General features: G+C 35.6%; 2 protein-coding genes across 2 annotated transcripts; both read right to left on the minus strand.

Moving 5' to 3' along the window:
- Positions 1 to 1801: 1801 nt before the first annotated feature.
- On the minus strand, positions 1802 to 11148 carry LOC102584229 (diphthine--ammonia ligase-like). The gene is made up of 12 exons (XM_006361345.2): positions 10891 to 11148; positions 10739 to 10810; positions 6617 to 6696; positions 6061 to 6286; positions 5932 to 5964; positions 5702 to 5784; positions 5554 to 5626; positions 4690 to 5020; positions 4203 to 4534; positions 3671 to 4008; positions 3073 to 3409; positions 1802 to 2183 (listed from the first exon to the last, which is right to left on the minus strand). The coding sequence occupies exons 1-12, from the start codon at positions 10966 to 10968 to the stop codon at positions 1968 to 1970; spliced, it is 2199 nt and encodes a 732-aa protein (XP_006361407.1). The 5' UTR covers positions 10969 to 11148; the 3' UTR covers positions 1802 to 1967.
- Positions 11149 to 12116: 968 nt separating this feature from the next.
- Positions 12117 to 26659, minus strand: LOC102584799 (serine/threonine protein phosphatase 2A regulatory subunit B''beta-like). Its single transcript, XM_006361347.2, has 13 exons — positions 26144 to 26659; positions 22438 to 22680; positions 22241 to 22346; positions 19815 to 19914; positions 19312 to 19417; positions 18964 to 19054; positions 17342 to 17483; positions 16548 to 16695; positions 16304 to 16413; positions 14469 to 14625; positions 13652 to 13777; positions 13398 to 13561; positions 12117 to 12667 (listed from the first exon to the last, which is right to left on the minus strand). Exons 1-12 carry the CDS (start codon positions 26291 to 26293, stop codon positions 13421 to 13423), a joined length of 1620 nt encoding a protein of 539 aa, XP_006361409.1. The 5' UTR covers positions 26294 to 26659; the 3' UTR covers positions 12117 to 12667; positions 13398 to 13420.
- Between the last annotated feature and the right edge of the window lie 928 nt (positions 26660 to 27587).

Below are 27587 nucleotides of genomic sequence, written 5' to 3' on the forward strand. Positions count from 1 at the left end.
TCCTACTAACTTTTGGAAATTGAGTTCCACGAGCCCTCCACCAGGTCAATAGTTGTGGCATACCTTCCTCGTTTGTAATATTATTTGAACCATATGTTCAAGATATTTAACAAATTCATATTTATTAGAAGAATCAAGATCAAGTTTATGTTTCATTCTATCATGGGCACTTACTCGAGGTATAGAAGTTTGAGGATTTTCAACATTGTATTAGGAACAATATTTATCATACATTTCTTTAGCAAGTAATTTGATGCTATTTTGACATGTTACCAAATCAGGTTTTGTGTGATTGAATATCTAAATTTTGATAAATGCATTCAACTAAAGCTTTTGCACCATATTCTTTATATCCAGGGGTTGAAAATAATTATAGTTAAATAATTTGAGGGATATGAAAAAAATATTTTCTTAAATTTTATAATCATAGCTTCAATAGCATTTGTAAATAATCCATTTGTTTTATATTTAGACAAAAAAGAAGATGAAATCTCATATACATGTATTAAAATTTCAGTAATAGTAGAATAATTCATTTTAGAATTTTTTTTAGTAGCATCATAAAATGATTTAAAAAACATTCTAAGTTCATTTACTTCAGTTCAATAATTATCATTAAGTTTTAAATCAGGATAAGCATTATGAGCATTAAATTGCATAGTAATAAGCTTTATATATGCATAAGCAATTTCAAGTATAGCATCAAGGAAATGCCATCTAACTTTTACATGCTTTAGAGCTTAAATCAGAATAAGCATTATGAGCATTATTAAATTGCATAATAATAGTTATTTTTGTAAATCACTCAAAAAGAAAAGAGAAAGCTTTTGTATGCCCTATGACAAACACAACACTGCAACCCCAAATTCAGGACATGTACTCTACCCCAAATAATTTGATATTACTCAATATATATTATTTTATTTTTCTTTTTAACTGTTCGATATCTTTATTTATTTTACGTGTCCGATATCTCCATTGAAATTTTGGATTCATGCTAGCGTAAAAGAGTAGAGTGTTAAATTTAGATATAACAATTTTAATGAATTTCTAGGAATGTATTTATACTAACATGTTGATTTGGAATTCGAAGAGAATTTCAAAATTTTAAATCATTTCCGTTACGCTTTTTGTTCAAAAATCCTTTACCTATGGTGCACCCGTAATTCTAAAATCCTACAAAGCGTCTAGATTGAAGTTGGATAGACTTAAGATTGTAGTACTTTGTATGACTATATTACTTTGTTCATTGTTTTGAATATAAATACATTAAACCATGGACACAAGAAATAATCAAAATTACTACTAAGTACAAACAAGCTTCAACTCTTATCTCTCTTATTCAATATGATATCGGAGGCCAGCCCAGCCAAACCGTGATGTATTTGTATTTAATTGGTTGGATCAACTTTTAACCAAACCATGAACACTCCTACTTCAAAGTACTAAAACCAATTTAAAAAGGAGCCACTACACCACCTAGCTTCTACTTGCAGCAGATGCATAATTCAACTCGATAAAACCTTACCTGCACAAAGTGTTTATACCAATCCAGTAAATACATGATACATGTCTGCACATACGCTCCTATCATTAAACTATAGTTAATTAAATACACATTTTCATAAATCACCGACTGCGGGGCTAAGGTTTTTCCATTCAACTCCATCAGCAAACGCTTGGCGTAAAAATTTTCCTTCAAACCAAATGACTTAAAAAATTGAGCACTAGAACTGAAAGCAATTAGAACATTTCTTCCAAGTCTGAAATCTTCCCATCAAGGAACAGTCAAAAGTCACCATCTCTTCAATTCGAGTTGAAACACTCATATATTCATTTCGTGTGAAGTTAAGTGTAAATTGTAACAATTGGGTATGGCAAAAACATAATAAGAATTTTGTCAAGTTCAAAACTCTCTTTTTCTGAATTGAAACATATAATATATCATTCCCCAATTTAAATGAGAACTAACATTTGCTAGCAATGAGTTCACATGTGAATATATCATCCAAGGTCGATAAAGAACGCCCGGCACCCAAGACAGGAACTATATTTAAAATAGGCTCAGCGTCTACTTTATTTCTCCGACTCATCTGAACAAGTTCATTGAACACATCAGAGAAGATTTCAGACAATGTTCCATGAGAGAAATTAAGATTGCTCGCAAAGTAGAGCCGGAAATTCTGCAAAAAAGGAGAGAAGGTGTTAAGAGGACTAGAATACTTCATCTAGGAAAAAGATTAGCAAAGCAAGAAAATGAGGGCTTTTAAAGTGCAGACTATAAGAGAAAAATCCCCAGCTTTAGTGGCTCAATCTTTGTCAATTCCTCCCTACCATTACTGAGAAGTAGGAGTGGCAAACAAGCGAGTTAAGTCGAATATGAGTCTATCGAAAACGAGTTAAACAAAAATGGATAAATTACTCGAATCGACTCATATTTTAAATGTGTTGGGTACCCAACCCATTTAAAATGGGTAAATATGAGTGGATACCCATATAAATTACCCATTCTACCACCCCTACTGAGAAGTAACCAAGCCTTTCAAACAGTTTTATTTCAATGGATTGGAAGGAAAAGAGAGTTATTTTTCCACTGTTTACTTTTTTCTACCACGTTCTCATCCTTTCAGCACCTTCAGCTTAGACAGCTAATTACTCATAGTAATAGCTATAATGTGCTCAACGCATAATCTCTTTTCGAAAAAAATCCGTGTAGGCATCTACAGAGAACTTCCCCATATTTTCAATAACATGTCTAATGCAAAGAGTGACTAGCTATTGAAGATCTTCCCGGATATTACTCTTCAACCTCCTAACCCTGAAAAAAAAAAAGATATACTCCGCCGCAGCCACTCCAATTTCACTTATCTAGTTCATCAACTACAAACAATTCTATCCATATTGCATAATAAGGTCAAGAAAAGACTCCTTAGTCTCTCTTTTTTTAAAGTGAAAGTAATATATTTAGCTATTTAATCAAGGAAACCTTGCACAGATTTATAAGGAGAAGTGGGATATCACTCCAGGAAAATTTGTGAAATAAAATAGTTGGGCCAGGAAAAAGAAACTAACCATTATGTCGTCCCAAGAGAAATTATTCTCCGAAAGGACTTTATCGAGACGAGAAATGCAAAATCTTGCGATCAATATGACTTGTTCCTTTTCAACAAGACCTTTGGACATAACATTGGCAGGACATGCAACACTAGCGAGGGAGCAAATTTTTGCTGCAAGCCCTTCAGTAACTGAAAGAATTACTGTGCATATTTTGCCGTAAGCAACACATTTCTGAAGGCTAATGTCATGCCCGCAATAATCTTGTTCTGTGGATTGTGATTGCTTGGTTAAGTCACTTGGACCCGACAAATACTCTCCCGTGTAAAACATAGGCTTTACCTCAACCAGAGCTCTACATAGAGGAAGTGCACTCAATTAATTTATTTTACGAGAAAGACAGATAAATAATAGGCCCATTTTATTCTCATGTCATACTGACTGGAGATAGACAACATATGGCATAACAAGAAACACAAATACAAAGGGAATTAAAATGACGATAGCAGATATCCGATTAAACTACAGCTAACTATTCACATAACAGTTCTTGGAGGAACAAATATTAGAGTGTCATTTATACTGTGGTCAATGGAGCACCGCTGACACAAATTACCTTTTCGGCAGATCAGGAACAAGAACATATAGGAAAATTGGATCTAGGACTTTGGACTTCTTTGTGCCATCAGCATGGTTCGACTTCATTTGCTTAAGAAGTGTTTCTGTTTTCTTTTGGACAATAATTCTTTCTGATTTTTCTACAGATTCTGAACAATATATCACAAAAACCATGGCTGACGTAGATATTGAACAATTAAAGCTTCTAGCAACTGCTTCACTGTTTTCCAGTGCCTGTTCAAGTTCCGCAACAGGACCTCCTTCACAGAGCAACATAGTTGCTGGGTCAAGCCCCAGCTGTCCTGCCATGTGTAGTATCTCATTGTGCAAAGTTGCCTGCAACATAATGATTTGGTAAATAAATGAGAAGCAAATTTTCAAGATGATTATTCTCCTGATAGTAACAGAAGATAGAAATATCTAGTTAATTATATGCTTCATATTCAAATCAAAAGAAAGACAGATTGAAAACGATAATCGTGCTGGTCCCAGAACAATATGAATGGTTCACTATTTAAGAAGATCAGTACCTGACTGTATGGACCAATACAGCTAGGAGCCCAGCAAGAAATACTTTGTACATGCAAGACCTTTTTAGTAGGATCATTTGCCACTAAAACTTCAATATATGCCCTCCCTAAACCAACTAGCAATAGAGGGAGCTCAATGGTGGACCGTGATGGTACACCATAACGACACTTCTCTTGAGTAATAAATCTGACATAGGTCTCATTTGCTACGGCAAACTCATCCATATCAGCAATATAAAGATGGATATACAGTACATTTTCCCAAGAGGAACCATTTTCCATGAGCAGAGCTTCAATTCTCATTAGAATAACCTCCAGATCCTCCTGCAGATCTGGCAATAACAAGGCTAAAAGCATTGAAAACAAGAGAGATCCAAAAGAGACACGAAAGAGGAACGAGATCATAGAGAAAATTTAACAAATAGCAGTATATCCAATATGATTCCACTTATAACATTAACCTTCTACAGTAACTTCAATGTTTTACCTGATGAATTTTTACTGGAGTCTTGGAGCCAGCAAGAAATAGAAAAGACATTATCCTTCATTGTTTTAGAAACTTTGAGCTCCTGTTTAGTAACACCTGACCGCTCAGACCTTATAGCAACAAATTCACTAGCAGCTTCACCTTCTTGTTGGACATCTCCTTCCACTTCAAATACTGTATCCAAATTGCTGGCTTCGTCAATACCATTTGAAGATATTGACTCTACCTTATTTTCCAGATGGAATGCCAGGGGGTGGAGGATGCCAACAGGGGCTATGGTATCTGGAGAATGCAAGACGATTTGAAATTCATCCAGCACAATTCGAGCATTCTGGGAGAGTTGAAACATTAGACGAGTGATAGAAAAAGAGGGATGTAACTTTTAAGCACTAAATTCATACTCAACGTCACATCATTTTTGCTTCAGTTGACTTTGAATGTCAATTTTAGCTTTCAATCAGAAAGCTGGGAGAGTTGAAAAATTAAACATGATAAAGAAAGAAGACGTACGTAATTTTAAAGCACCAAATTTCATTCCATGTCTCGCATCTTTTTGCTTCATTTGACTTTTGAAGGTCACAATGAGCTTTACTAAATCCATTTAGAGGACTACACTCAAATTTTTCCCACCAAAATTTAGAAAATAATTAAAATCCCAACAAAAAATGCAAAAATAAATGCATTTTTTGAAAATGCAACATAAACAAAAATCATCGATCAGATTGATAAATATTCTCCAAAGGTGCTTGGTAATACTTTATCACAGAAGTAGTAGTTAAGCTATCTTTCTTTTTGAGACCACATAGTACAACCATATATTCTCTATGCAGACCATCCGAAAGGAGAGAAAGATGGAACACTTGCCTTAAATAGAGGGCAATCAAGCGTTAATGTTTCATATTCTCCACCTTCACCACAGACATTTATTCCATATAACCTGCCAAAAAGAGACATAAAAATGCGAAAAAAGTGAAGTAAAACAAAGCCAAAAATTTTGCTAACCATATCATACTCTTTTAGCTTGTGGAGATGGGGCTCCAGGTATGCTATCTCTTTTCCCAAGTGTTTTGAGGGGTTCAGTCCAATAGCAGCAACCTGAAAAGATTCAGAAGTATAGGGTTTAGTGTTTTGAGGGGTTCTCACGTCATCAATTGATTTCATATAGAGTGACCAAATCACGAATCCCACATGTATAATGTTTACATGTGAAATCTCAAATAAAAAGACCTCACAGATTCCTACCTTCACTGCTATTGCAATAATTCCATTTCTTATCTGCCATGGGAGTGGAGGGACAAAAGAAAAGAAGAAAACTTTAGAATAAAGTTATAATAGCAATTAATGTTTTCTCTATTTCTAACACAAATTTACCATTTCCTGCAGAAGAAAAGATTGATCTTGCTTCCATAGGTACGCCAATGAAACGAGCCCTAACCTTGAACATACACTTTCCACTCGTAATCTCTGGTAGTCAGATGCAATTGCACCAGAAGAAACTGCTGTAACAGAGGGTATCTGTCTTTTTACTTCTTTCAACAATATAAACATATCTTCAACTTCATCACCCGGAGTCATACTGTAGCTTAGGTCATGATGCCTGCGAAATCCAACTAGAAAAGTTATAAATAGAACATTATAAATAAAAAAATTGTGCTGTAGGCATGAAGCTACTTCTTTATCTTTGGCATATGCAAGTTAACAATTACATTAATACAAACATTTTACAGAGATTATTCAGGTAGAAGTATTATGGAAACATCATTTTCCCATCCTCTATCTCTCTCTCTCACTAAATATATATATATATATAACAACTTCACATCTCTATCCTTCAACAACAAATAATAAATGTCACCTCTCCAGTTCTTTAATAAGCACCCAGTAATAAAATTTTCAAACTTAGGCAATTGACTGCAAAAGGGCTTGCCTTGTGGATCCTTGAATTCGCCTCCGGAATAATGGGAGTCCCATGCATTTAGCATAACTAACAACTATCTGGTGCCCAACCTGCAGATACAGTTACCGAACATTTTAAATGAAAACATGGTATTAAGGAGAGGAGGAGAATATCGCTTATCTTTCTTATTAACAAAACTTATGATCAGAATTCTTGTAAATAAGAAAGGAAATTTCCACTAGTAGATGGGAGACATCAAGATGCTAGAAAGAGGATCATTTAACTATAACTCAACCTGAAATTAGTTCAGGTGTGGCTATATGAATTCTCGGCATTCAGGTTCTATCATTCCAATACTAACTAATTTGTCTTTTATGCAAATGTTGGATTCTCTATGTCAGTCTCATACTACTGCAACAGAAACATACAAGTCTAACCAGGATAAAAAGGAATCCTGAAAAACACTACGCATGCTGTAAGTGTTACACTGACCAACTCAACTATTATTATCGTCTATAGAGATAATTTACTTCACCTGCATTTTGCTTTTAGTTAGGTCCACACTGATTCTGAGATATTTGTATTCTGAAACAACTTGCCTCTCTGTGACTTTAGGTGTACACTCATTCCTTTTAGAATCTTCAATCATCAATGATGGCATCAATAACCCAATGCATCTAGAGGTTTATATAGGACATGGACAAAGTCAGTAGTACTAGGGCCTTCGAGTTGGAATTTCCAACTATAAGCAAGTGTAGCAAAGTCACCTCCATTCTCGATTTCTATAGCGACAGAGGGAGGTATCATACTAGAGTCAAAATCATGATTAGACTTTAGAGTCAGTTCGAAGAAAAGGAAGAACCAAATCCCCTTCTTCCTGATCTTATTGGCCTTACAACAAGCCTAAGAGCAAGGAAGTCTCAAGAAAGTGATGTCAAAGCTGGTGGATACGCATCAATTGGCATTCATTAAGGGTAGGCATATCATGGATGTCATATTATAGCCAATGAATGTGTAGATGTGAGGAAAATAACTAAAGTTCCTGGAATTCTATGTAAGTTGGACATAGAAAAGGCCTATGATCACCTCAACTGGGACTTTATGTGGTACACACTGGATAGGATGGGTTTTAAAAATAGGTGGATAAATTGGCTGAAGTACTGTGAGAGAACAGTCAAATTCTCAGTTTTATTAAATGATTCCCCTCTGGTTTCTTTCCCTCAGAAAGAAGATTAAGGCAAGGGGATCCCCTCTCCCCCTTCCTTTTTATCCTAGCTATGGGAGGACTAAGTGGCATGTTGAAAACAGCACAATCAAATAACATGATCAGAGGGTTCTTGATGAATGATAGTGACACCAGGGGCTTATCTATCTCCCATTTGCAGTATGATGATGACACCCTAGTGTTCTATGGTGCAGAGGAAGAACAACTAAAGCATCTAAGGATCATATTTATATTGTTTGAAGCTGTCTCAGGAATACATATAAACTGGGGAAAAAAAATTGTCTACCCCGTGAATGAAGTCCCAGAAATCAACAGACTAGCTGGCCTCTTAGAGGTAAAGTGGGAGAAATGCCTACCACTTACCTAGGGATGCCTCTAGGAGAAAACAGTAAACCAAAGAATATATGGAATACAGTGGTGGAGAAGTGTGAAAAAATGCCGGTAAATTGGAGAAGCCAATACCTATCCTTGGGTGGAAGATTGACACTAATTAATAGTGTGCTTGATGCTATGCCAACCTACATGATATCAGTATTCCCTATGTCAGGGAGTGTTTTAAAGATGTTAGAATCCATTAGGAGAAACTTTTTATGGCAAGAAAATGGAGGGGGAAAAGAAATATCACTTGGTGAAATGGGATGAGGTGTTAAACAACAAAAAAAGAAGGGGGAATGGGCATAAAAAATCTCAAAGTTCAAAACCAGAGTCTCCTCTTGAAGTGATTGTGAAGGTTTGCTTCTGTAGAACAAGGTCTGTGGAAAGATGTTATAATCTCCAGATTTGTAATGGAGGACTTATGGGTTACTGAGGAAGATAAAACCCTTATGGGGTTGGTTTATGGAGAACAATCAGGAATTTATGGTCTAAAATATGGGGAAATTCAAAAATTGATATAGGAAATGGAAGGAAGACATTCTTCTGGAATGATGTGTGGGTTGGACAACACTCCCTGAAACAGTTGCATCCTGAGATTTATAATCTGAACCAACAGAAGGAAGCAACAGTAGCAGAAGTCGGAGACAACCAAGGATGGAACCTATCTTTTAGGAGAAGGTTGAATGACTGGGAAATAGACAAATTAGCAGATTTCTACAAGTCCTTAGAGTAGGCAAACAACCTTGACACAAATGAGGATAGTTTACAATGGTTGAGGGCCAACAATGGGAAGTTCACAATAAAATCAGCTTATAGACATCTTGACAGGCCAGCTGAAATGCTTCTACCATGGCCTTGGAAGATGATATCGAAAATTAATGTACCTCACAAGGTGGCTTGTTTCACCTAGTTGGTAGCTAGGGAAGCAGTACTAACTCCGTACAATCAAATGAAAAGGGGAAGACAGTTCTGCTCCAGGTGCTTTTTTTGTGAAAGAGAAACAGAGACAACAAAACATCTCTTCCTCCATTGCAGAGTGACAGAGAAACTATGGCAGGACTTTTTGAATTTGAGGGGAATCAGTTGGTCCATGCCAAGACACACCCCAGAAAATCATGCTGGAATAGAGAAAGGAATACATCAGGTCACAAGGAAAGATGAAAGATTGTCCTTGCTTGCATCTGGTGGACAATTTAGAAGGAAAGGAACCAGAGTAGCTTCGAAAACAAGAGCATCCCTTTCAAGAGTTTGAAGTTGAACTGCCTTATAACCCTCTATTTTTTGTGTAACCATGTCCTTCCCAAAGAGGTGGAGGCTATTACTCACTTTTTAGATAGTTTAGGAGGGGTATATATGATAGATCTTTTGGTTTTGCTTACTGTATACTCCTGATGTAATTACTACTGAAATAAACCATTGGTGTATTGTTGTCTATAAAATGTTAACTTTCTCAAAGAAAAAGAGCAAGGAAGTCTCAACTCCCCAATCCACCCGGGTGAGGGGTGAACCTTCTGATTGATTCAATCTCATCTATTGCTGCCAATTGACAACCCATTAAGGGGACATTCTCTCATTTTATCCTCCAGATATACAACTTTTACCCTCTATTGAATGTGATCATTTATTTCTTATCAAGCATGTATGACTGCACATCCATCTTAATATTGGAACTTCTACAACATTCTCTCTGTGGATGTCGTCGCCTTACAAGCCCAACAATCATAACATTGATTTTCTCACAAGTCACAACTGTCTTAGGAGAAAAATACATAAAGACATTTTCCAGCAGATACATTATAGAAAGTTTCTGATGCAGCTTACAACCTCAAGGTGCGCAAGACAGCATAGACACCACCATTATCATGGAAGATAAAAAAGCAGCTTATAACTAACCAAAAGATCATTTTTTTTCATTTGATAAGCTTCAATCAGATTGAGTTTTGCAAGAAGAATGTTCCCTTAAGCATTAGTTCCATTTTCACATACATATATAATGAACTTCTCTAATTCAACACCTCTTCAATAAAATAATCCAACTATGACAGACCCTCTGAATGTTATGCATATAGGGAATTCGTATGTTGGGACTTAAAAAGCAGAGGCAGAGACAAAATTTGAAGTTTATGCGTTCAGGATTCTAATCCTTAAGTTACAAGGTTCTAAATTACTCCCTCCGTTTTAATTTGTGCATAAAGTTTAAGAAAGTAAATAGACTTTAGAATCTTGTGGTTTTAAGCAAAAGACGGGTAGAATGTACCAAAACACTCTTTAACCTTGTGGTCTTAAAACATGCTGCAGGCAAAGTTAGAATTAAAGAGTTGCCCAAATAAAAGGAAAGAGATATACTTTTTTAAATGGAGGAAATTAAGACAAACAAACTGAAAGTGGGAGTAATAATTTGTACATTTTCAATGAAAATTTTAATATAAATTCAAGGTTTGAACCAAAGTTACTAGCTTTGGCCGAACTCATAACCAAAGGCTAGCTCCGCTCCTGCTTACAAAAGTGTCACCATATGCTTTTTCAGCATTTAAAGAGAAAAAAAAACTCACTGTTTGATACATGTAGCTATCAAGCTCATCGGTTGCATCATCAGCGGGAATCAAATTAGCCAACGCAACAATCTGAAAATTGCCAGAATAAGAGCACAATAACAAGCGACAAAATCATCAAACACTTAGGCAAAGAGACAAAAATTGAGAACCTCGTGACCATATTGAATGCATTTCATCATGGCATAGCAACTGTCCTTGCCGCCACTGACTAAAGCAACGACTTTCATATTGTTTAACACAGCCGCCGGCCAGTAACTGTCTCCGTCTCCGACAAGATAGCGTCGGCGAAGTAGGGTTTTTTGAAAAAAGAGGGGAGTTTGTGCTGCTTATTTTTGTCTTTCTTTGTTTGACTAAAGAGTAAGTAACAGATGTTGCGTGGATTTTTTTTGGGTTTTGTGACGTCTCCGTTTCCAGAGTCAATCAACTAAGTCCGCTAAGCATGCGAGTAACTCGACTAATTATAATGACACAGTAACTTGACATACGGACCAATAAGATGATTAGTCAGCTGCTTACTATTAATATGTTTTGTATATCTTATCTATATTTAATTACAAACCTTTTTTGTCTCAATACACTAATAATTCGACTAATTATATTGACATTAACTTGACATATGGATCAATAAGATGATGATTAGTCAGCTGTTTACTACTAATATGTTTTTTGAATCTTATCTATATTTAATTAAAATCTTGTTTACCTCAATACACTATTTTTTAGTTTGTTAATATTGTCTTTCCATATTTACAAATAAATTAACTAAAACTCTTAGTTTACTTTTACGAGATAATTTATTATCCCACAAATATCACACACATTTTAGATTGCAAATTTTAAAATGCTTTTTAGATAACTTAGTGCTTCAATGAACTATGTTACATAAATTTAGAACAGTGGGAATATTAGTTATTGGTTATGCTATGACATTTTCTTCTATGTTATTTGGCTAATTGATATGTTAGCCAAATTTAACCATCCAGTTTTCCTCGACATGTGATAAAGCTCAACCTTAACCTTAATTTGCAAGCTTCAAAACATAATCTCTCCTCTCTTCTTTGTATGGGATATTCTCATTATAATTCAAAGTTTAAACTTGGATCTCTTGATACTTCAGCCTCCTTACGATGCCAATGCAGTTTTACTATAGTAAAACAACATCTCACAAGTGAAGTCTGAAGAGGCTAGAATCTACGCAAACCTTACCCCTACCTTTGTACGGTAGATAAATTGTTTCTGGTTTTACTACAGTAATACATGAATATGCTTTGTTTGTTTAATCCTGAGTGAATCTTGATGCAGATGTGTTGATGGCCTGTTAACTGATCAAATACCATCAGTCAAGTAAATGTATTATCCATCCTCTAACATCAGATTAGAAAGGCAGAGAAACATAGAGAAGCCATATCATTACACAGTCAATACAGAACTACCATGATTCACATGCCACTAAAAGAAGAGTCTAATGCACAAAAGAATAATAAAAGGAGCTAAAAGCTGATCACATGGACTGTGGGACTAGCCATACTAAACCTCTTCAAGAAAAACTGTATTTGCAACCACCAAAAATCGGCACTAGAACAAATAAATAAGAATATGGACTTCGTACAGCTAAAGAGGGAACAAGCGCGGAGAGAAGTTATGAACTATTGGAATCTAGTTTTTCATTAATCATCTATCACCAATCGGCGCACTTGCAAAGCCCTTGATATTTCAAGTCAGAAGCTTCCAACACTAGCATGCCCTTATACTTCATGAGAGCATGCTCTATGCAGAGATCAAACAAACATTTCCTCCTCGGCTATCTCATAAAAACATCTTGGTGACACACACGGATAAGCTTGTCCCACTTGACTGTTCCGTGCAAATTAACTCTTTGCAACTCAATAGCCAGCTTGAAACAAGATTTGATATAGGCACACCTGGCTGGAGAAAGAACAGAGCTTTTAAGAACAGCATAAGGTCAGGCTGCTTGACAAATGGAGAAAACAATATTACATCATGTCTACCTTGGCCATTTCCAACTACAACTAACATATCAAATAAGAAGTGGTAATATATCTACAAGCAGGAAGAGGCCAAGTCATAAAAATTTCTACATGTCACATAAACTAACTGCATCCCGAATGTGGCATGAACAATAGATGTACTTTGTGTCGACTGAAAAATCAAGAAAATGTGGATACTATCCTGAGCCACCTAAAACCTCTCTTATAAAAGTGGATTCACATTAACTTGGGTGACAAATGACAATACATTCTGCTTCATGAATTTTTCAGTAATTGACAGCATTTGAAACTGATGATCGGTCATGGGTATGTATTTTTCTCCTATATTCAGGTAATTTAGCAAAAGCATCTATTTTTCTACTATAACAGCATGCTTTAACATTATATGCAACTCCACAAACGTGCATTTTACAGCTACGGTTGTGTAAATGTCAAGAAACTCTCACTAGCTATTTTCAGAGAGAAGTTGAATCTAGTCGAGTATTAGACTTTCTTCCAGAAAAAGTAATATGCATCAACAGTGAACAAAATGTTTTACAGCATCATCGGAGATGGAGACATGGCATGAGAAGAAATAATGGGCGGCAGAACTATCAATGTATGTAGATGCAGCCTTAGGTTATTCTAAGTAACTGCATTCTCCATACCATTCTATCTCACAGACTAGAACTCAGAAGGGAGCCTCGAGTGATTCATCCCAGACATCTGCACTTCCATTGGAGGCATCCTCTGCATCTTCCTCCATTGAGAGCCTAATATATTCCCTGTGTGCAAAGCGATCCCATTCAGTCAGATTTGGGTTCTCACGCTCCTGGAAACAAAAAGAAACTCATGTCAACCATTGGTAATGCCAAGCAACACCAGAACTACATTATAAACTATATATTATCCTTTCAATTACCTGACGAATAAGGAAGGGGTCGCGGGTTTCAAAGGCCATGAACTTATTGAGGTTAAAAAGTATGTTAAAAACACTACCGGAGAGCCTGCTTCCCTTCAAATCACGTAATGTAAAGTAGCTTTCATTCTGCAACAAAGAAACTTGAATAATATCTGTTATTGTACTTGGAAAAAAGAGCAGATGATACAAATTAAAACTACATGTTTTTTTCTAACATATAGTACACCTTGTCAAACAATCTAACAAGTTCAAGTAGTCATAACATACATCTCAAGGCAACAATAGCAACAACAACTACACCTCAATTTCAGAATAGTCGAAGTTGGCTATATGAATCCTCAAAATTCATTATGGTCCATCTGGGCCTCATTTCATTTCAATACTCAATTAATTTGTCTTTTAAAACCATTTAGGATAGTACTAGAGAATTTGAGATTCTCTACATTTAGTATTAATATACAACAAACAACATACCCACTGTAAAAAAAGTATTTAACACACAACCTCTAAACAAATTTAAAAAACCATCTAGCAAACAGCCAAACACCCAGAAAAAAAAGTGGGTGTATCAATAAGACAGAGACTTAATACCAACAAACATTAATGAAAACACAAATCTAAATACAATTAAAACAACCTTTCACCACATCCAAAGGGATTATATAGACAAATCTTACTCACAAAATTTAACTTGGCATGAAAAATGTCCAATCATTGCAAGTATTCATAGAGATCAGATGATTATGGAGCAAGAATTACAACATGGAAAGGACACAAGATAAGAAAGGATGGGAAATGTGAAAAGTTCCAAAATTACCTCTGGACTGACCATGTCAACTATTTGACACAAAATATCCTCAAAAAGCACTGGCTCTTGGGCCATGCATTCCATTCTATGCAACTGCTCCTCATAAAAGAATTGCATCTCATTCCTAGTTATAACCCCATTTCCATCCATATCTATGCATTTGAACCTGATCAAGAAAGAAAATAACAAACAAACAGAAGCAGTGTCAACAGGGCATGTGTGCGTACATTACAATACACTTCCCAAAAACTACTTTTCTGAAGTGAATTGACCAATCTGTAACAACTCTACTCGGTCTAACGCACATCAACGAGCTTTTGCCTGATGGTTGCAACAAGTATACAAGGAAATACCCAAGATCAGCAGCACAGAACCAGCAATTTAACTAAGTGCATTCAAACAAGTCATAATGCTTCACCAACACTCAACAGTGAACAAACAAGAGAGTTGCAACAATGCTTTTAGTGTAATTAAATATAGAAAATCCTACTTGGTTATCAAATCATCTGCTTCAAAAGTTGTGTGATGCTTTACGGATAATTAATGAACATACAATCAAACAAAAAATTAACCACTCCCCCTTAGTGTGTCCCAAAAAATGGCACCTTCTTAGTTCCTATCTTCGGAAGCAATTTAACTTTAAACTTTCAATTTACCCTTAATGACATTACTTGCTGCGATCGCTCGTGCCCGCTCATTTAAAAAGACAATTTTGTACTTAACATCTATTTGGCATACATGTCAAAAGTCCTTGTTAATTTCTCAACTCTATCCCAATCAAACAGTGTCACATAAAATGGGAAGAAGGGAGTAACCTATTCTTTGAGAACGAAAGAAATAAAAAGTAGTTAATTTATTTGATAGTGTATACATTAATGAACTGGAAAGTAACAAAAATTCCATCATAAGGAAATTAACTGTTTTTTTATACATTATAAATTCCATATACAGCAAATATTTTGATTAACAACTTCGTTTCATGTCTCAATTATATACCCACTAGTATTTTCTATGACATTCCTCTTTTTTTTTGTGTGTGGGGTGGAGGTGGTGGGTGGTTAAGATACTCCCTCCATCTCAATTTATGTAGTGGTGTTTAACTGAGCACGACGTATTAGAAAGAAAAACTTTTGAAACTTGTGATCTAAAACAAAAATTAGACATTTGTGTGGCTAAAAATAATCTCATAAAGGGTAAAATGAAAATTTCAAAGTTAAATTGCTTCAGAATAAGTATGACATTCTTTTTTAAAGGGACGAGAAAGGGAACGTATGCCTCATAAATTGGGATGGATGGAGTACTAAAAATTGCTTGGATTGTCATCTGCAAGCTTATAACAATTCGGTTCCAAAGGTGCTTCAATCATAAACCAATCTTGCACCCTATAAGGATTATTCCACGCATCTCAGAATCTAAATAAGCAAATAATAGCACCCATTAGTAGGCATTTTTGCAAGGAACTCTTATGAATCATGATATCTAAGTTACTCAAACATACTATGGTTAGGAACTATTATTAAATGCATCCATTATCAAATGCCTTCAGGTATTTCCGAAAACCAAATGATGGACAATTGTATATTCCAGAGAAATATCTTTTTTACGAAACATTCCACCATCATCTCTTCTCTTCCATAATCAATAAATTAGAAAGCACAATACAGAAGTGAATCCACAATCAACATCAGTCACTAATATTTATTGGGAAGGGTGATTATGACAAATTGGTTTTCCACAAGGAAATTTCCTCAGTAACATAATCTCCACTCAGCAGAAACCAAACTCTTGAGTCACACTAAAAGTGCAAAGATTGCAAGAAAGTTGAATGTCAATTCGAAACTGACCAGTATTCAAGACTAGGCTCTGATGATTTATCCTCCTCTGACAATATAAAATAAACAAAATCTTCATAGCCCATCTTCCCTTCAACTTTACTGGTGAACTTCCTTGGAACCTGATAGCAAATTAAAGCATAGAACTACTTATGAAGTGATGAGCAAGCAAGCATTCTTAAGAATACAAGAGTTATAAACTCAAAACAGGTAAGATAAAACTGCAAACAACAAACAGTACATGAAAGACCCAGACCTGAGAAAATATTCTATCAACAATCCTGTAAGTAAGGGCGTGATTGCCATATCGAATGAGGTTCTCTTTATCAATGAGAAAATCATGATCGGTATCAAGCTCCCAAAACTTGCAATATATCACGTAAAAATGTTCATACGAGAAGTACCTGTAGCAAAAATAAAGTGCTCAAGAACTTAATAGAGAAGATGTCAAGCTAGATTAAGTGTGTATCAAACTCAAGAAGAAATATGAATGTACTTAATATCTGCCGCAAAAATCCAATATTTTAAAGAAATCTACAAAAACATAGTTTATGCAGTTTTCTAGCACCCAGTTTTCAAACTATTGTTTGATTTTTTTAATAACCGACAAATTCCCATGTATTACTGGTGCATGGTTCGAAACTTGACGGATAATGAGCCCGTGCCTCTACCTTCCACAATTAAATGCCAGACTTTTATCTATGGAATGATCCGAACCCGTGAAGTGCACTCTTAACCCACACATTGCGAACTACACTCTTAACACTAGACCAAGACTTGGGTGGCAAAAAGAATTTTGCAATTTTAGTGGCATATAATGCCTTTTTCCGTGTATCTGTTTTTGACACATCCTATGGAGTATGGTTTCCTACAATCAGTGTCTCATAAACATGCTTGTAATTAAACTAAACCGAAAAGACATTTGAATAATTACATGGTGAAACTATATTGAATAAATGATATCAAATGATGTAAAAGAACTGAGTCTCTTAAACTTCTCACAAATAAATTTTGCAATTATTTCATGTCCATATTATAAGCAAGGATTACCTTAGGACCTTGTTAATGTCATCTTCTTCATCCGCATGTTGCATTGCAGCAATAAGGTCAGAACGTCTCAGCTCCTTGAGGGTAAGACGGCCATTACCCGATCGATTCACGTAATAAAATATTCTGTATACTACAGTTTCAGCTGGCAAATGCAACAAAATAAGCTGTCAAGAAAATAGTCTGCTGCCAGAAAGAAAAATGAAGGCAGACTTGTCCTAAAAATAAAAAAAGACAGAAAAGTGAAGGCAAAAGAAGTTGGCTAAATTTAATTGGAAGATGATTCCTTTGATGGGAGAAAGTAATGAAAATCCCCAAGGACTTCAATAAAAACATTAACTGGGGATGTCGTAGAATACTTATATAGAAAAGGAATTCCCGTAAAGATCTTCCTAAAAGGTCTTTGACAAGAAACAGCTTTTCAAGTACAAGCAAGTCAAACATGTTGTAATTGCTACCCGTCTCAAATGTTCATTTATGATGTAAGCATCAGATGACATAAAAGATGGACGCAACAGAAACAATATAGAACACACAATGAAACAGTTAGGAAACAAAAGAATACAAATGGATCTGTCAAAAACAGTTTATTTATCAGTGCTGGAGGCTGGTAACCAATACCCACCCCTTGTTCTCCAATATCATAGAAGACCATGCAAAAAATCTCAGTTGAGGCAAAAAAACACTAGTTGAATCTTCCTACTTACTCAAGCTTGGTAGACAAAGTTACCAGGTTCTTATGCGGGTGAGAGGTAGTTCCTACCAGTGAAATAGTCTAGATGCATGTAAGATGGACCATACACTACCTTCATAAAATTTTATTAAATAAAAAAATAAGGGAACCCGTATGTCCTTCATCACCTTCTTTACATCCAGTAAGCGTGAGTACACATTCACTCAATTCAAGTTCCACTGATCCAGTTCCCAATCCCAACCTCAAGAATTAATTAATTATGCACCAGCCCATTTTTCTTCCCTATTTTTATTTTTATTTGGGGGGGGGGGGGGTTACACACAATGAAACAGTTAGGAAACAAAAGAATACAAATGGATCTGTCAAAAACAGTTTATTTATCAGTGCTGGAGGCTGGTAACCAATACCCACCCCTTGTTCTCCAATATCATAGAAGACCATGCAAAAAATCTCAGTTGAGGCAAAAAAACACTAGTTGAATCTTCCTACTTACTCAAGCTTGGTAGACAAAGTTACCAGGTTCTTATGCGGGTGAGAGGTAGTTCCTACCAGTGAAATAGTCTAGATGCATGTAAGATGGACCATACACTACCTTCATAAAATTTTATTAAATAAAAAAATAAGGGAACCCGTATGTCCTTCATCACCTTCTTTACATCCAGTAAGCGTGAGTACACATTCACTCAATTCAAGTTCCACTGATCCAGTTCCCAATCCCAACCTCAAGAATTAATTAATTATGCACCAGCCCATTTTTCTTCCCTATTTTTATTTTTATTTGGGGGGGGGGGGAGTTGATCGGAATCTCTATTGAGAACTTCTAACAATAGTTATAAACATTTGAAGACGTTAACATTCTGTAGCCCAAAAAAGTCTATCTGCAGATTATGAGTGCAGTGAATCAATGCAGCATGTGAGACTGAGAAGGTACCATAACGCTCTTGAAATTCAGGTGTGCTCTGTAAGAACTCCAACCCTGGATGTGTTGCCAAAAGTTCCCGAAGAATGGGTTTGAAGTCATCCTGCAATCCAGTTGATAGAATTCATTGGAAAAAAGAGGACAATTTATTTTCCAAACAACTACACCTAAGTCCCAAATAAGTTGGGGACAGCTATATGAATCCCCATCATTTAATTTCAAAAGAAGAGGATGAAAGATTTGTGCGCACAGAATTATAATCAAACCAAAATCATTTTATCTTCTGAATCACGACACAGAAAATACAGTGCAAATGAATCAGAAGAAATTTTAAACATCAACAGGAACTAGAGAAAGTACCTGCACGAGGTATCTAAGGTCTGGCTGCTTCAAGATTGTGTACATTTGAGTTGCTATATCTTTTGTCAACATGTTGCCGTGTATCCAATATTCAACAAAGGCATCCCTGCAGCCATGTGAAGCAAATTGCATTTAACTCACTCCTCAAGTGCTCAGAAATATTTCACATCAATTAACAAATGCCTCAGGCACATTGCACGTGACTCTGATACATTTGGTTTCATTTCATGGGTTTTCTTTCTGCCTCTTAAATGTTCATTTCAAATATAACACACTACGAAGGTGATTCAGGTGGGCATAGTTTGGGAAAAATAGAAATCAGAACCAAAATGCAATTTTTTGAGATTTTTGTTTTGAATTGTAGGATTATGGACTGAATCTCAGATCTAAATTTTAAAATGATGGATTTTGGATTGCACTTTGAATTTGGGACTTCCGATTTGGGATGTGTATCCAGAAAGTAAATGAATCATCTTGATACTCAAAAAGACAAAAACATGTACCTGGTTATGACGCCAGTGCTGTCAACATCAATCTTCTTAAAAAGGACTGAGGAGAAGAACGATGGCAGCTTGCATATTTCCTTTGTAATTGGTTTAAACTCTAACAACCAATGAAAAATAAATTAGTGTTAAAAGTTACAACTCAAATGCACAACAAATAAACAAAGGGCTCTTTAATCAGGTGTCTTCATTCCAACAGCATAACCCCAGCACTAGCAAATTATAAACAATATTGAAAATTTCAGTATTAAACATTTTGCTCTAGTTCCAAAATTCCAATAAAATGCAGCAATTATTCCAATGTAGTGCTTCCACATAGCAGTCTTTAACCCAAAAATAATATTCTTCCAGAGAACGAACTTTGAATGAGATGCCACTCAAAGGTGAAGGTTCCGATGAAATGAAAAAAGTTGATAAAAGAATAATCTATGTGAAGGACATGAAAAGGTTAAAGTGACAACAATAACATAGCCGGTGTATTCCCACAAGTGGGGCCGGGGGAGGGTAGAGTGTTCGCAGACCTTACCCCTACCTCGGAGAGATAGAGAGGTTTCGGAAAGACCCTTGACTCAAGTAAATCATAACAAAGCAGTTAAAAAGACGAATACAGCACTCAATAGGACATAGCAACTAAGTCATAGCAATAATATGGAAAGCATAACATGCATCAAGAGCAAAATAATGTGATAACTGAAGCACGCGAAACATTAGGTAAAACACAAAATGAGAGAAAGAAACTTCTTATCGGATTGGTTTTGTTAATAACATACAAGAGGGCTCCTGAATAGAGTTTTGGTCTACATGAATAAGGTTCCCAATTCTCAGGGATTTCAATTATGGCCGAATTGTTTTTTAAAAAATACTCTTAATTTTTTTTATGGTGATACTCAGAAAATTCTGTTTTGTTCTCCTGACTAACACGACAATTGCTATCTAAAGTAAATGATATTCTTTGCGATTCTCTCGACTTTTGCCAGCCGAAGCAGTCACAGTTCAGTATAAACAGATAAGCTGGGACAATAACTGCCAGGACTAGAGAATGGACAGATTGGCTCAACTTGGGGAAATTGGAGGAGCTAACTTTTAATTAGATTCATTGTATGGGAAGTAGAGAATAGGGGCAGTTTTTACTCTGAGGTCATGCCACAACATATCGTCTAACCTGACAGTAGCAAAACAGAAATGGGCTAAGAAGAGCAATGCACCTCTAATGGTGGCAAACTTTGGCACTGGACATTCCCATATTGGGGACTATCGGGTAGTATGCCAGCACACAACTCATAGTTGGCGAATTGGTGGGTTCAATTCCCATGGATGCACGCCAATGGGACCCTCCAATGCGTCTACTGGAATTGGTTTTGTATCAATGGTATCTCATTGCCATAAATAACAAATTGATGTCAATAGTTCCCACATATTATGGATAACGTAGTCAACATCTATATGTTTCCTCGGGGCACTCTTTAGAATACACTGCTTGGGCTGGATTGCAATGCAGTGAACATGCCACAGATTGACTGGGATAGATGTTACATATATGAGGGTGAGGAACAAAATTTTCTGAAGGACACTGAAGTCATGCGGACTCTAAACATATTTCTATCCCTGTTTGAAGTTTAGTGGGTAATGCCTAGAACATTGAAATATGCCCTCACAAGCTCAAAGGAAAGGATACTTATTTTTTCCATGCCACCCACAGGATACACATTTTTACTTTTTTCAACTTAAGTTAATTTGTTTTTGAAGGGTAAAGTATTATAAATATATAAGTATAAAGAGGTACTTAATCGGTGACTTGTTTGTCTCATCATAATGCTATGCATGGTGCTTTATATAACCCTGTACCAGTCCAAAATCATGTCTGGTGCATTTTATTCTTTCTTCTATTTCATGATTGTTGATCTCAATGGATTGGCAACAGGAAGTATTTATTTTCTCCAAATGCAGGTGAAATTTTGGCTTAAGAATGTCAAAGGTGGGTGGTCCATTGAATGTGTCTATCACATCTTCGGGCACAAATGTCGCTGCAACTAATTTTTGTGGCGGTCCATTAGAAACTTCTGGAATAAAAATGTGTATCTTGTGAGTGGTATGGGAAAAAAAGGATTCACAGCTGCTCTGAAGGAAGAATTGAAGCACATAGTTCAAAACTCAAAGCACTACATACTATGATGAACTTCAGTTAAAAGGGAGACAGTTCATTTTTAGCAATTTTGTGTTTAACTAGCAATTAGTTGGTACTGTTTAGTGAATAAAATCCCATCACAGATCAACCCACCCCTACCCCCACCCCATTTTTTCTGCAAAAGAAAACAGTTGAAGTGGATTTAATCTAAGAACAAGGAGTCTCAAATCGGAAGGTCGCTAACATATCCATAATCATCTCAAAAGCCTTCATAGAAATCAATTTGTAAAGTACAACTTACCATTCATTTGTAGCCCATTCGTGTGACCATAAAAGAACTGGTTTATCCTAAACAAGCAGCGTTCCTTCAATTCATTTGGAGGGGGGCGGCCATTTTGAAAGTAAAACTGCCATCATAAGCATTTTCAAGAAAACATCACAACTACAATCTCAACAGTTCGCAAATAAAAGAACCACTCAGAATTAGGTATTCCATACCTGTGGTATCAGTTCTTTTGCTGGATCATTAATTAATTTCAGAGGAGACCCCAATGAAGAGGGTCCAGCCCTGTGCTTTGAGATTCGAGGTGAACCAGATGAACTTCTTGGAGAAAGTGGAGGTGTACTACCAGCAGGAAACATGGACGGCAAAGAATTAGTTGCCGCGACATTTGTCCCAGAAGATGTAGTAGACATATTCAACGGACCGCCACCTTTGGCATTCTTAAGCAAAGATTTCACCTGCATGTGGACAAAACAAATATTTTCTGTAACCAATAGATAGAAATCAGCAATAAAACAAAAAATGAGAAAAGGAGTAAAATGCACCAGACATGGTTTTGGTAAAAGCACTATGCATATCATTATGATGAGATAAACAAGTCACTGATAAAGTACCTCTCTATAGTTCTATATGGTGAACGCGCTCTATCAACGAGTCTTAAGTAAGCAATTTGATTTTTTAAGAACATAATTTTATCCAAAGGTCTACTTGTCTAACAAGTCAGGCAATAAAATTGTATATGTTTTTCTTGGTAAGCCTTCCATACTAGTAGGTGGATGATGAACATATCAAAATTCTATAGTTCACCCAACAAAAAAAAAGGGCATCTCAATCTCAAACTATTCAGGGTCAACAATAAGAAACCCTACACATGTTTCCGTTATATATGAGCACAATTCATTCCAACACTCAATAATGTCTTTTAAGTTAGGTTAGAGGTTCTCCAGAACTAGAAATTTGCTAAATCACCTTTGTACCTACACAGGCATAACCTTCCCTCATATGCTAAAACGACATTAGACAAACATAGAACTTAATATAAGTGTTCCAACAAAAAGAAGTTTAACCATAATTCGTATTGCTTTGCTTCCATTATGTTTTATTCTTAGCTAAATCTGCTTTTCTTGATTATAAATTATACATTTTCCAAGAGTTGTCAAAGGTGAAAAGCGAAAAAAGCTCCAAGGTCCATTGATGCTTTTAGCACAAATCGCAAATAAAGTGTGGGAGTTAATGAAGAAAGGCACAAATGGAGGAAAAAATACAAATATGTATGTGGAGTCCAAGACAAATAATTGTAATAAAAAATAACAAATATATGGACAAGAAATTGAAAAAAAGATTACGATAAAGTGTAATATGAATTGTTTAGTATCGCCTCTTCATGATTACGCTCATTGGCAAGGAAAACTATGAATTTTAGCCTTGAATCTTGATGATGACACTGAAGTGCCCATGATGCAAGGCAAAGCGTTCAACATGTTTTGTGCCTCATCAGTGTTAAGCGAGCCATTGACAAGAGTGGTTTTTCGAGACAATTTATCTAAGTGATTTAAAGTCTATCTCATTACAGTTTAACACCTTCAATCATCACATAGAACCTACAGTTGCTTATGCATTTGGAATTTACGCAGTTCATTAACCAAACAATCTGGAACGATTTATTTGGTTTTATCCTCTATGTGTCAATTGATGCATTTGGACATGTCATCATGATTAAACCATCTTGATTTTGTGGAAGTTTTTGTTGTGAACAGTTAAATAGCACACTTCTTGTCCTTATAAGACTTCTAACTTTACCGACTACTTTTTCCTTTGGAATGTCAAGAGTTCATCCTTTTTTCCCATCCAATAAGCTTTAAAACCTTCTATTTCCATTGTTTCGGCACTTGGTTAATAAACGCTGTGGCTATTGTAGACTAATGACATACCAAATTTACTACATCAAAAATGGAAGTTCCAAATTTTCCTCACAACTTACCATGGACTATGAAGTTTCTTACTTCTAGAAGGTTTATGGTAAACAATTTCTAGGCTCTTAAGGTAAAACAAAAAGGTCATGGCACTTTATTTTGTTTGGGATGCAACGGGTGATGCCGGGCACAATGAAGGAGGTTTTGCAAAGTTGGACTCATATGAGAAGGAAGAAAGGCCCAAGGGAAAGGAGAGTGGCCCCGTTAGCCATCATGTGGGTTATTTGGAAAGAGAGAAATAAGGGGGCCTTTTTGAAGGAGTGGAGCAAGCTTTTATAAAATTGCAAAGTAGTTTTTTGTCTCTAGTTTCCTTTTGGTGTTCATGTTTGTAGAGGATTGGACCTCTTTTATACGTAGGTTCTCACAATTATTAATAAAATTATTTACCTTACCACAAAAATGGTGGAAATATAACTATCAAGAGAATGTTGAAGAAAAGTAAAGCCCCACTAAAGCTTTTTAGATCAAGATAAAAAAAATTATCAGGATAAAGCTCCACTATAAGTGGTATGCTTTGGTTGGATAGTCATCCATAATCTGCAGGAAAGGTGGTAATCACTTGCAGTGGTGTATGAGCAGTCCGCCATGCCCATAAACCATTTGTTCCTGCATTACTCTCCACTCCAGCTTGACAGTTTCTTAATCACTTCAGAGCCCAATTGGTGATTTCAAGGACTCTGAAAGAAGCTGTCACTAGCTGAAGTGGTCAAAGAATAAGGAAGCATATCTGAACTTATCGGAACACTGCTCCTTTTCACATTTTGGAGACTTTAGATAAAGGAGTAAGGTTTTTTACCCAAAGATACGTTCTGTTCCCAACAGCTTCACCGACCAAACTGAAAATTCTTAATGGATGAAGATTCCATGATTTGATCACTTCCAATTATCTTGATAGTTGATACTAAGACAAACTGCCCAATCCCCTTTTTGGAGTAAAGATAATGCCAAATGAAGGAGTCCCATCTCTGAGAGCAATTCTCTGAGTTTATACGTGCATAGAATTCATAGATTGCTACCATAGTTTTCTGAGCATAGCTAGACAATTGTATTTGCAGGTAATGTTCTAAAAGAAGTGACGCTCTTTTGCGGTACCAATTGGTGAGCCAGGTCATTTAGACTTGTTATTAAAAGATGTTACCCACAGAATTCGGCATATAATTGAACTATGAAAGTGGAAACAACCCAAAAAATCTACCGAGTTCAGTCACCTTAATGCATATTCACAGCATAAGAGAACCCTCTTGTGTAAAACGATAAAAATAGCTTCAAGAAAACTAAAAGGATATGCCAAACGGCGGCCTAACTAATGATTGGTTGGTTCATACAGATTCTAATGTGAAGTTTACCATGTTGTAAAGACAGCCATGTTTTCAATAAATGTTGTGGTGACTGGTGTCTGGACCAGTTTGCGCACCCCTCAACTATTCTACAGCATAAATGATACCTTCCACTAGCACAACTACCAGGTAATCTACCCCCAAGGCTAATCACCAAGTGCCCTCAAATAGGATAATAATACATATATTGTTATGTGAGATTGCAATAGCAATCTCAATAATAAGTTTTAAGGGTATTTTTCGACATTTCATGTACTCTTATCCTAGTATTGCAAATACACCTATTCTTACCGTATTTTCTCCCACATAGAACATGTAGATTCCAGTTCCACCATAAGTTTTCAAGGTGTCACTAATGCAGAGTTTATACTGGAAGCCAAGCATTTTATTAGTAGTGCAGGGTATTACACCAAGATCAGTTTTTTTCCTTATACAGCACACCACCAAACCAGTGGTAACCTATAAAACAGTAAGTACTCCCACACAGTACAGGTTGACACATTTCCAAATAAATATACCCACCTACAAGCAAAGCCAAATTGAAATTTTGACAGCTAACTCCTACTACATCAAAAAAAAAAACATTACGAAATTATAAATCAGTAAATTACCAAAGCGGTAGTATCAGGAAGCGAAAGCCATTGATCAAATAGCTTCTCGGCAACAAAAGGATTAGTTTTAATAGCCAAAGGAGACAACTCAGGTAACTGCAAAAGCTCCGCATCCAAACTCGCTACATCACCATTAAAATCCACATCCATCGCGAATCGCGATACCTCTTCTTTTTTTTTTCAAAAATCAAATCAAATCGAACCAAACCAAAACCGCAAGATCTTCAAATACCTAAACGAACCACAATTGCTCTTCGCATCGCATGAAATCTTCCAATCCCGATAAAATTAGGGTTCCGTCACCAAACAACCAAAAAAACAAAAAATGTAACCGGATCTTTGCGAATCGGAAGTTCACGAAACCCTAAGATGGATTGAAAATTGAATGAGATCGGAGGGGAGAGAATTTACAGAGGTGAAAAACGAAACCCTGGAAGCAAAGTATTGTGTTTTGTGTGAAGGGAAAAAAAAGGTGAAGAAGAGATGTAGAAGAAGAAGAGAAGAGTATAATAAACGTAAATAAATGATCCACAAAAAAGAAGCACACCCAAAGCCAAAGGTGACTCCAAAATACAATTGTATATTCATCACGTGACTACCTCATGAACAAATGTTCTGAATTAACGAACATAGCTCAAATATGTCATCAAACTTTAAGAAAAGACTCATATAACTGATAATTCGAATAAAAAAAAGTTATTGATATAGCGGTTTCATAAATGATTGTGATTTTTTTTATTAGGGTGTTGGTTCTTAGTGGTAAATTAAATAATTGTATTTATACTATTTAGTATATGAAGTCTTTGGCTTAGAGTTTAGTTTCGTATTATTATTTATGGTTATCTCAAGCTCTTATTTATTCTACTATGTGGCAGTGATTGCTTTTGAGCAAAATGTAATTTGTCGTGTGCATGGTTCATTTAGTTTGTCACCGTATTTTTAACTGATTTTTCAATGTTTTTTTTGTCAAATCTTTAACGATTAAACGAATAATAATTTATAATGAATAAGTTAACATCTTAATGATTTTATAACGATTTAACATATTTACAAATCGATAATTAATAAGGAAAACCAATGAACTTCCAAATCAAACTAAATCGATCAATTCGCAGCCCTAATGTCATTTGTTAAAATTTGCGCTGAAGTGTCCATTTGTATCACTATATTCTACTATATTATAAAAGAGAGTTTAGGCCCAAATATAATATATAAAATTCTTGTGGGACTTTTAAAAGAAAGTTTCTTCAATATTACATGTTATATTTATTATATAGTAGAACTTGGACATAAACTTCCTTTTAAAATAATATAGAATATGTATATTCTACTATATTATAAAAGAGAGTTTAGGCCCAAATATAATATATAAAATTCTTGTGGGACTTTTAAAAGAAAGTTTCTTCAATATTACATGTTATATTTATTATATAGTAGAACTTGG

Source organism: Solanum tuberosum, unplaced genomic scaffold (assembly GCF_000226075.1).
Source record: "Solanum tuberosum cultivar DM 1-3 516 R44 unplaced genomic scaffold, SolTub_3.0 scf00355, whole genome shotgun sequence".
In the NCBI taxonomy this organism is placed as follows: domain Eukaryota; kingdom Viridiplantae; phylum Streptophyta; class Magnoliopsida; order Solanales; family Solanaceae; genus Solanum; species Solanum tuberosum.

Bases quoted from the DNA above. Each gene is read 5' to 3' on its own strand.
- LOC102584229 (XM_006361345.2), bottom strand. From the start codon at position 10,968: ATGAAAGTCGTTGCTTTAGTCAGTGGCGGCAAGGACAGTTGCTATGCC. The intron at 10,811-10,890 runs GTTCTCAATTTT...GGCAATTTTCAG, and splicing joins GCATTCAATATGGTCACGAG to ATTGTTGCGTTGGCTAATTT. The intron at 2,184-3,072 runs GTTAGTTTCTTT...CCTTTTTTGCAG, and splicing joins TCTCTTGGGACGACATAATG to AATTTCCGGCTCTACTTTGC.
- LOC102584799 (XM_006361347.2), bottom strand. From the start codon at position 26,293: ATGGATGTGGATTTTAATGGTGATGTAGCGAGTTTGGATGCGGAGCTT. The intron at 22,347-22,437 runs GTATGGAATACC...TTATGATGGCAG, and splicing joins CAAAAGAACTGATACCACAG to TTTTACTTTCAAAATGGCCG. The intron at 16,414-16,547 runs GTCTGGGTCTTT...ATTTGCTATCAG, and splicing joins TTGATAGAATATTTTCTCAG to GTTCCAAGGAAGTTCACCAG.